This window comes from Cucumis sativus, chromosome 3, assembly GCF_000004075.3.
Source record: "Cucumis sativus cultivar 9930 chromosome 3, Cucumber_9930_V3, whole genome shotgun sequence".
Classification (NCBI taxonomy): Eukaryota; Viridiplantae; Streptophyta; class Magnoliopsida; order Cucurbitales; family Cucurbitaceae; genus Cucumis; species Cucumis sativus.
In genome coordinates this window covers 15,702,623-15,713,683 of record NC_026657.2, presented here as the reverse complement: position 1 = coordinate 15,713,683, position 11,061 = coordinate 15,702,623, and the positions used below count along the sequence as shown (strand labels likewise).

Genomic DNA, 11,061 nt, shown 5'->3' with positions numbered 1-11,061 from the left:
GAGATTAAAAAACCAACGAGCACCCACTGTTTTAAGGGCTTTTTCTTGAATTTCTCAAATTAAAAGTTATCACATATAAGAATTATATCATTAATAGTGATAACTTTCCATTACAAGTGTTTTCTTTTTCCTGATTTTCTCAAATAAAAAGTTATCATTGATAACATCTATCATTAATAACAACTATTAGTGGTGAGCATGATAGACTAAAAAATTAAGTTGATCGACCAAAACCAATCAAACCGAAGACAGTCGGTCGAAGATAAGGAAAGAATTGATCGGTGCTGGTTTGAAAAAAAAAATCCAAAGGACAACATTTTTTTAAAATTGCAAAGGCTTAAATCGACCTAAACTGACCGATCAACCTACCAACGGTGAGTTTGTACTGTTTGTGGTTGGAGTTGGTTTAAACATCGTTTACTCAATTGACCATAGTTGACTCGGACCAATCAATACTCATCCGTAACTTCTATTAGTGATTGTTATTGGATGGACATAGTTGGCATTTAAATTTTTTTACTAGTTAACTAATCAAGTGTCTTATTTTTATAAATATTTGTATGATTGAGCTATATTTTTAGTTTATTTCTACCATTTCCTTAAATTCTATGTTGAACTTCCTAAACTTTTTAAATATAATCTAAATTTACAAATAATTCTTTCTTTCCATAAAGTGTTGTGTTTGTTCAATAACCTTTTATTAATAATACTCAAAGGTATTATATCTCTCTCACAAAATAAATAAATAAATAAATAAATTTGTTAGCTATTAAACTCCACTCTCGAAATTACTTACTAGTAAATGGATTATAACAAAAACACATTTTACTGTTGAATTATGATAAAATAAAATAAAATCCTAATAAAAATACAATATTTATTTATATTTTCTAAAAACACTAAAAAGTTATATATTGTTAGTGGGGAAATAATAAAATAATAAAAAAAGAAATGTTAATTTAAATTATGAATAATATAAATAAAAAAGATAATTAAGATATTCCATTTGGATGAGAGTGTCGGTGGGATTCCTTTTCGGACCCAACTTTTCTTCTTTCTCCATTCTTTTTCTTTTTCTAACTTTGGTGTGACCAAATATATTTCATCACTCTTAACTAATCAAACACTCAATTAAATGCAAACTCTCAACTTTCTTTTTTTTTATTCAGAAAAATAAAATGCATGCAACAACAACTTAATACAAAATTATTAACCTTACCTACTTCGTTTTATTCATTTATCCATCTCTTTAATTACTTATATATTAATTCACATGCTTATCAAAATTGCATTTTAATTATATTCGTACACATTATTCATATCTAAGATTTAATTTACTACGTCAGAAATAATTTTACCTAATTTTATGAAATGTCAGACATATTTTTCAATCACATTTTCTTTCATTCAATGTAGTATCAAACTGTGCTATACGTTAACCATATTAATTGTTTTCTTTAAGAGAAGCAAGCAATAAATTATTGAAACTTTTTCCCATCTTTTATTGTTATTAATTTTAGACTTACACATATATGAGAAATGGAGTTATGGTTTCTTTCTTCTTTTTTTTTTTCTTTTATGTTGCCACACCTATACTTCAAATTAATGACATGCTTTTATTTATTTTTATTTTTCTTATGGTTTTATATATATATACATAGATTATATATTCTTCACCTTATAGACTTTATTCTAAAGTAAGAGAATCTCTCTCTCTCTCTCTCTCTCTCTCTCTCTATATATATATATATATATATATATATTGTTTTTAAAAAGGAAACAATATCCTTTTGGCGACAAAGAATGTCATTAATTATTTTCATTTTTATATTTATTACAGTTTCACTCTTCTTAATTATTTTCTACTTTTTTTTTCTTTAAAAATTCGTATTCAACGTTTTTTTTATATCAATTTCAGTATATTTTGTGAATATGTTAGCAATTTTTCTATTAATAATGTCCCATGTTCTAACCTCAATTATTTGCATTTTCTAAGCCCAAGTCACTCATTTAAACTTGCAAACATTACTTCATCATCACATGGATACTTTTAAATGATTGATCTATATTGAATACACTTATATTTTAGTAACAGAATAAGCTTTTAATTTTAAAATTGAAGTACTCTTTTTATTAAATATTTAAATTTTTTGTCAATAAAAGTTTAGCTCACAAGTATGAGATGTTTCAAGTTCAAACCATGCACTTCCAATATTACAATAAGTCAATGATCATACTATAAATATTAAGTTTATTGAAGATGTTGAATAGTAACATATAATATAGAGTAAGTTATTATACCTCTTTGTATTTAGTTGTTTATGCTAATTTACCCTTTTCAAATATATATAGAATATATACATATTGGGTAAGTTAAGTTAAAAGTAGGAAAAGTATTATTTTGAATTTTACTTAAACAAGTATTATAATACCGATCCATCCTTTTCAATATAAACACTTTCTTTCTAAATAAAATTCAATAGAATAAAAGGAAATTATTTCAAAGATTAAAGATGGTAATATATAAAAGTTTCATAATCTAAAAAAAAATATTAATTTGTATCGTTAATAAATTTTAAAATACTTATACAAATGAACATTTTCAATCTCTTGTTACAATCATCTAAAATTTTCAACATGTATCAACCCAACCAATTACATATACTTCAAATTGAAAAGAAGAAATACCCACCTAAATATTTGGCAAATAAAAAATAATAATAAAAAGTTACATAAGAAAGGAAAATTATGAAAGAATATGAATGAGAAAGGAAAAGAACAAAAGCAAGAATATATATTGTTGATATGTTTCAATAAAAAAAAAGGGGGGGGCATGATGAAATGAGATTGTATATCACACAAGGATACACTTTGGGTTGGAATATAATTAAAATTTTTGGATGGTTTGGAAACAATATAAGAAGTTTCTTTGCCATTAAGCTTCTCATATCAAAGTAGAATCCAAAGTTAATTTAAGAGAGACTTTTTTGGGACTTTGCCTAAAAAAAATGGACATCTCTCTCTCTCTCTCTATAGATTTAAGTGGAAATTTGCAGAAAACACCCCTTTATAAATTGACATAATTCCATGCCAATATTCTAATTTGTAATTAAACTTTATACTATAAAGTCTACTTTCTCTGATTCCCACTAATCAAAATCCTCTCTCTTTCTTCTTTTCAAAGTAAAACCATCATTTTGAGATGAGAATACCAAATAACTAACACCAAAGGAAAAGTGAAGTGATATGAAGTGGAATAAAAAGTACTACAAAAGGTAGGGAATAAAAAAGAGGGTGGAAGGTGTGCTTCAAAAGTACTTCTTTTAGATCAAAATTTGGTAATTGTTCTTCAATAAATCAATCTTATGAATATAATACAACCATCCTCTTATGTATTTATTATTAGAAATACATACCTACAAAACTAGAAGATTGCATCACACTGATAAGCAGAATCATTTAGAGGTACGGAAGAAAAGTATAAAATATAAACTCGCCCTTTCAAAACCCTTCTTGTAATTGTGTGAGCTAGCCATATCATATGAGTATAACATTGTGAGCTAGCCATATAACTCGTGTCATGACTCTAGTCTCATAATTAGAAAAAGAGACTACAATTATATCAACATTGTTGAGGGCTGCCAAAGAAAAGGTCCAAAGTCCAAAGTCCAGGATTGGACCTTAGGAGGAGAAATAGGAGATTGTGCATCCCAAAAAGGAAAAACTAGTATTTCACGGTTTGGGATACTAATTGAAATAGTAAATATATATACCAAATCAATAAATAATTGAGTTGTACTCGGTTTGACACACTACAACCTCAAGCATTGAAAATAACCAAACATCGTATGCATGCAGTTACATATAACTAGAGGCTAAAGTTACATGAAATGACTTTAAATAGCTAAAGTTGACAATTCCAAAAGAGAACTATAAAAGAAGGAGCATCGACCTTACTTCTTATGTGCTAAGATGAACTATACACTTCATGTATTAACTTAGACATCAGAGTATGATAGACTTAATACTACACTGTTGTGAGAATATATATCTTATGCAAGTCAGCTCAAAATGAGAAGAGATTTTGAATAGAAGCGAGTCGAAGGTCAAGTCCAAGGAGGACCCATAACGACAAGAACGCAGACAAGATCTAAGCGGTAATAAGTCCATGCTCATTTAGCAACTTAACCACTTCCAAACAGTCATATATTCAACCCTAATATGACTTAAATTGATAGACAAAGCCTCATAAAATCTTTCACATATAACTTGTGCCTCAATGATCATGACTTCCTTATGACTAGGAATGTATCGTAGAATGGTAACTCGTAGCATGCACCAAATGATCCAAATCTCCTAATTTAAACTCCAAAAATAAGTAGTAGGATTCCAATGACACCACAACCACATCCTCTTAATTAAGGGTGAGCATCAGTCGGTTCGAGTCGATTTTTTTGACCAAATCGATACTGAACTGACTATATAGTCGATTTAGTAAATGTTCAAACGTACGTGGTTGAAGGTTGGTGACTGAATCACTAAAGGAAGTCGGTACCTAAAATGAAAGTTTGTCAAAAGAAAAAATTTCCAAAAATAATTTGTTTCAACTAAACGAAGAGAAACCCACATTTTAAGTGATTATTTATTGAACAAATATAATTATATATGATAAATTATTTTACACAATGAGAGAATAAATATGGTATATATAATTATTCAAAATTTAAGTTTATCCAAAGAAAAAGGTTTCAAAATTAATTTATTATGAGTTAATTAGAAAAAACCACATTTACATTATTATTTATGAAACAAATATAATTATGTATGTTAATTTTTTATTTAATGAAAAAATAAATATGATAATTATATACACACACATGGGAGTGTTGACTCAACCCAACTTCCCTACTCTATTATTTACGATAGTTTTTTTTCTACTCTATTTTACACATTATTTTTTAAAATAACATTATTTAAAAAAAATGGTTATGGTTTATTATAAGGTTTGGTTTGTACTTTTGTTTTAAAAAGAAATAAAAGTATATTAATATGGATGTTGAGATGATAAGGCTTCTAATTTAGATGCATTGTATTAACTTCTAGGAATTGAAAATATTAAAAACCAATCAATTATATATTTCGATATCTTCTTCTTCTCTACATCATTAATGAAAACGTGGCCTTCATAAATTATCCCCAACCAATTCCCAATTGCCTTTAATTCAAAACCTTAATGATTGTTGATTAAGCAATCACTAAATATACAACACATTTATTTCATTTATTCCCATTAATTTTGCATTCATTCATGTGATTCATTATATTATTTTATCTTATTCCAATTATAACAAGGTTAATTATAATTTAAAAAGTTTCCTTTCTTTCCTTTCTAAAAGAGAGAAAAAAAAAAAACATAAAAATGGTAAAACTAGGGGAAACATACACCTTTACATTTAAATGATTTCGTTTGATATATGAAAGCATTCTTTTAGTCTTCCAAATATGCATGGTTCAATCTCATCGAGACATTTAAGTTTTTAACATAGGTTAAGGCATTCAATTAGCGATGGAAAGAAGTTAATCAAACTCTTGTATCTATATATGTGTGTGAGAATAAGATTGTTTGATGTTAAAGTTGGATTAGTTGGATAATAATTGACGTACAACAATTATTTTTTAAAATTGTAGGTTCAATTTTAAGATTGTTTGTTAATTAAGATACAAAAGTTATGTTATTTTTTTCTATAGTAGTAGGCCAAAGCAAAAATTAGGTGCTTAATCCACTATCTAAAATTTTCCTTTTGCAAGATGGTCTAAGAGCACTAGTAAAAGAAAATTAAAGGTCTCTATCAATTATCCATTACAAAGTTGGAATAGGTGTTCATTATATGAGGAGGAATTGAAGACACATATATATAAATAACAATATGGTAACCATAAGATAAAAATTGAAAACAAAACAATGTATCGTATCTTTATACATAAATTTGAGTTTAGGTAAACAATAATTAACATATTTTTCTTCTCTAAAGATCGAAGAGTTGATCTCTTACTTTTTGATTGTTGTATAATAAATATAAACTTTTGATCATATGGTTTCATAATTTAATATAAATGTCAACTTTAAAACTATATTTGAAAGGAATATTACATGGGACTAATATAAAGCATTGAAAAGTGTATTTGGATTTAAAAACATACCAATCAAGTTGAAAGGGATAATTGTTTGAAGATTATGATGTTTGAAATATAAACATTTGTGAAAAGTGGCAATTAGGTAATAAAGAGTGTGATGTTTGAAATTTAGAAAAGAGAAAATCTATTTGTTTAATAAATATTGTTGTTACAAGAGTTTGTCATTGTCGTAAATTCTTTTTTGAGTCTACCACATTTTGATGGTTAAGTTATTAGAGTATCGAATGAAGATGAGTTTACAAATTCAACCAATGAGTTTAGAATAAAAAGATTTGACTTTTTTGTTTTGGGATGTGTGTGGACTATAGAGGAATTGAGGTGGTTTTAGAGGGTTAGTTAGAGCAATGTTTGAATAATAAGATAAAAGGGGGATGATTGTGTAGGGAGTATGAAATAGAAATTGAGAGAGGTAATTTATATTTCTATGGTCTTGTTTAAATAAACAGTGAGTAAAGAATAAACGTAGATACTAATAATCAAGGGGCTACTAGAGAAACATAGTAGCGGCCAGCTATTTTGTTCATCAGCCCTTCCAAAATTGACTCATCACTCTCACAATTCACAAATTCACAAATTCACAAATTCACAAACTCACACCCACCACTTTCTCTCTCATTCCATATATATTTACTCAAAATCATCTCAAAATCCCCATCTCCACCACTCCCCCTTTTCTTCCTCCTCTCCATCATGGGCTACGGCAGGCTCAACGAAACCGACCCCGGCGGCCCTTCCCACTCTTCCCCCGCCTCCCCTCCCTTCCAACTCTCCTCCCACCATCCCACTCCCAATCGGAGGACCACACGCCTTCTCCTTATTTCCTTCCTCTCTCTCCTTCTCATCGTCGCCGCCGCCGTCTCCGCTACCTTCCTCATCGGACTACGAACCGCCTCCCCTGCTCGATCCGACCCCAATCTCCCTCGTAAACCCACTCAGGCAATTTCCAAAGCTTGTAGCCGAACTCGCTTCCCCACTCTCTGTGTCAACTCGCTCCTCGATTTCCCTGGCTCTCTCAACGCCAACGAACAAGATCTCGTTCACATTTCCTTCAATGTCACTCTCCAACATCTCAACAAAGCCCTCTATTCATCCTCTGAGATTTCCTCTCTTCAAATGGATCTCCGCGTTCGTTCCGCTTACGATGCTTGTCTCGAACTCCTCGACGACTCCATCGACGCTGTTTCTCGCTCCTTGCAATCCGTCGCACCGTCTTCCTCCTCCTCCACTCCGCAGCGCCTCGGCTCATCTGAAGATATCATTACTTGGCTTAGCGCTGCCCTTACTAATCAAGACACATGTACGGATGGATTCTCTGAACTCTCCGGTACTGTGAAAAACCAAATGGCAGATAAACTTCACAATCTGTCTGAACTTGTTAGTAATTGCTTGGCGCTGTTTTCCGGTAGTGAAACGAGCGATTTCGCCGGAGTGCCGATTCAGAACAAACGACGGTTGATGGAGGAGGAGGGAGAGAATGAGGATAGTTCCGGTAAGTTCCCGAGATGGATGAACCGGAGAGAGAGAAGGTTACTGACGTTGCCGGTGGGAGTGTTACAGGCGGATATTGTGGTTTCTCAGAACGGTAACGGAACGGTGAAAACGATCGCGGAAGCGATCAAAAAGGCACCGCAGTACAGTAGTAGAAGGACGATCATTTACGTGATGGCAGGAAGGTAATTTTGAATTTCTTCCTCATGAGTTACGTGTCACGATCGGTGAACTGTTTTCACGTGGCATGCCGGCTGATTTACGGAAATGCCCTTGCTCGTCTTTTTTGTTGTAGGTACGAAGAGAAAAACTTGAAGGTTGGGAGGAAGAAAACTAACCTCATGTTTGTTGGAGATGGGAAGGGTAAAACTGTCATTTCGGGTTCTAAAAGTATCTTTGATAATGTGACAACTTTTCACACGGCATCGTTTGGTAATATATCTTTTTTATTCATCTCTTACTTTCAATTATTTTATTACTCTTAGTCTTATTTTTTTTACTACGAATAATTTTATCTTCTTCTTTTCTTTTTTTTTTTTAATAATAATAAAAAAAAACAACCCACGTGTTTGCAGCCTTGAATGTACTCTCACGTGCCGTCTCATAATCTCTACTTCTTCTTCTTGTCGGATTTTCATAACTACACCAAATTATCCTTCCATTATTGCCTCTATTATAATCCAGCTTTAAACCGTTTAAATCAACACTCAATAATTATAATAATAACAATAATAGTCACAACAACAATAACAATAATAGTCACAACAACAATAACAATAATTGTTTGAAGGTCTTCGTTTTATGAAATATTGGTAAAAAAGTTGATATTGATAATACATTTCTAGAAATATTTTAAACAAATATAATCAAATTAAGAGTATACTTTTTAAATATAATGTAACAAACAAAAATTATCACTATGTATAAATACAAATTCATAATTTGAGTTATTTTATAAATATTTTTCTAACTGTCTATTTACAATCATTTTTTTAATAAGTTCTTTATAAAGTCTGAATAAATGAACATGAATATTATATTTTATTTAGTGATTTCTTGCTTATTTTATGTCTTGTAAAATTTTTACAATATTGATTATTGATGGGAACATAAAGAATATGAATGGAAGTATGTTTACATGACCGAAAATTTACTCTCTTTTGATAAAAATAAACTCTCTATTGATAAAAATAAACTCTCTATAATGGGCAAGAAGTGGAGGTTGAGAATCATATGGGACAATTTCCGACAATATTTTATAATCATTTCTCTAATTAAATTATCTAAGTAATCATACATCAATGATAATATAATAATCCCCACTTAAGTGAATCCAATATCTATCTAATCATCCATTGGTCTATAATTCATTCTGATCCAATTTTGTTTCTCCCGTTCACAGCGGCCACCGGCGCCGGAATAATCTTGAGGGACATGACATTTGAGAATTGGGCTGGACCGGGACGGCATCAAGCAGTTGCGCTTCGAGTCGGCGCCGACCATGCAGTGGTCTACCGCTGCAACATAATCGGGTATCAAGACACTCTCTACGTCCATTCGAACCGTCAGTTCTACAGAGAATGCGACATTTACGGGACAGTGGATTTCATCTTCGGCAACGCGGCTGTGGTGTTTCAGAACTGCAGCATTTACGCTCGTAAGGCAATGGCACTTCAAAAGAACACAATCACCGCCCAAAACAGGAAAGACCCGAATCAAAACACCGGGATTTCAATCCACGCCTGCCGGATCTTGGCCACCTCGGATCTAGAATCGTCCAACACCTCTAACCCGACGTATCTGGGGCGTCCGTGGAAATTATACTCAAGAACGGTGGTTATGTTATCGTACATAGGGAACCACGTGCACCCACGGGGTTGGTTGGAGTGGAACGCCACGTTTGCATTGGACACGCTGTATTACGGTGAGTATATGAATTATGGACCGGGTGGGGCGGTGGGGCAGAGGGTGACGTGGCCTGGGTATCGAGTGATAACGTCCACGGTGGAAGCGAGTAAGTTCACGGTGGCTCAGTTTATTTACGGTTCGTCGTGGTTGCCGTCGACGGGAGTTGCATTTCTGGGAGGGCTAAATGTGTAATTTGGGTAATTGTATTATATTTAAGGTTGGAATAAAGAAATCTATGGAGGAAGAGAGAAAAAGAAAAAGGAAAGTTGATAAAATGGACGATAAGGGGAAAAGGTGGGTAAAAAGTGTCGGCATAAAACAACATATAATTAATTAATTATAATTATATATATATATATATTATTTTTTTCATTTTTGGTCAATGTATGGATAGTAATTTATGTTCCATTCTTTTTTATATTTTCTCTTAATTGTATTGTAAGTGTAACTGATTATTATCTGATTTTTTATAATATTATTAATAACGCATTACAATGACAATGTATATTTTTGTAATTTTCCTATTTTTATTTCTTATTACTTTTCTGTTTTCTTTTGCCTGTCTTTTCTTTCTCAAACCAACTGTTATTCGTTGCTCCATCCCATCGTGTTCTTCTTCAAACTCACTAAAACACAAAACAAAAAACTAAACCAATTTCCCTTAAATTTTTATAATTATTATAGAAATTTTATTTTAAAGGATAAAAACACTATAAATATATATATATATATGTTTTAAAAGAGAAATAAAAAAAGTGAATGGTTTTTTGGATTAAAAGTTTGGAAATTTAATTTATTGATTAAAAGAGCTCAAACCAATAAAGTAAGGTAGTTTTCAGCGATTCATGTTCCCTATATATTTATGTCCATATATTTCCTCTTTTTCTAAATTCTTTTAACATTTTTCTCTTAATTAAATCCTTTTTCTTTTAATAAAAATGGAAAACTTCTAAGAATAGAGATAGGAATTTCATACACTGTGTTGCTCATTTCTTTTTAGAGCTTCCTCATACAAATATATAAATAGTATAAATTAAAATAATTATATATTTTTCTTAGAGGATAAAAGAAAAGCTTTAACTCTATTTAATTTTTTTTTTTCAATTTTTAGTAAGAAAGTTATGTTGATTGCCTGTGGAACTAAGTTTACAATGTTGAAATGCAATGTTAAATCACGAGAGACGACGTGCATGTAAGGAAAATAAGAAAAAAGGGGAGGAGAATTAAAGAGAGAAAGAAAAAGAGTGAATAAAGGCAAGAGTGGTAGCGGTGGGATGCAATTGGTTGAAATAATTATGAAAAAGATGAGAAATTTGAGGGTGAAGGGTGAAGGGTGCAGGGTGTGTGTGTGTGTGTCGGTGACCAATCCCTAAATTAAATGTGCCTTTGGAAAAAAAGAAAGACAAGCCCTAATATGCATTAACTCATTTATTTATTTACTCCAACCTAAGCCCCCTCTCTTCCTCTACC

At 31.2% G+C, this 11,061-nt stretch overlaps 1 protein-coding gene across 1 annotated transcript; it reads left to right on the top strand.

Moving 5' to 3' along the window:
• The first annotated feature begins 6,736 nt into the window (after positions 1-6,736).
• LOC101214987 (probable pectinesterase/pectinesterase inhibitor 34) lies at positions 6,737-10,092 on the top strand. The gene is made up of 3 exons (XM_004146171.3): positions 6,737-7,868; positions 7,979-8,115; positions 9,086-10,092. Exons 1-3 carry the CDS (start codon positions 6,886-6,888, stop codon positions 9,781-9,783), a joined length of 1,818 nt encoding a protein of 605 aa, XP_004146219.1. The 5' UTR covers positions 6,737-6,885; the 3' UTR covers positions 9,784-10,092.
• Positions 10,093-11,061: the final 969 nt, after the last annotated feature.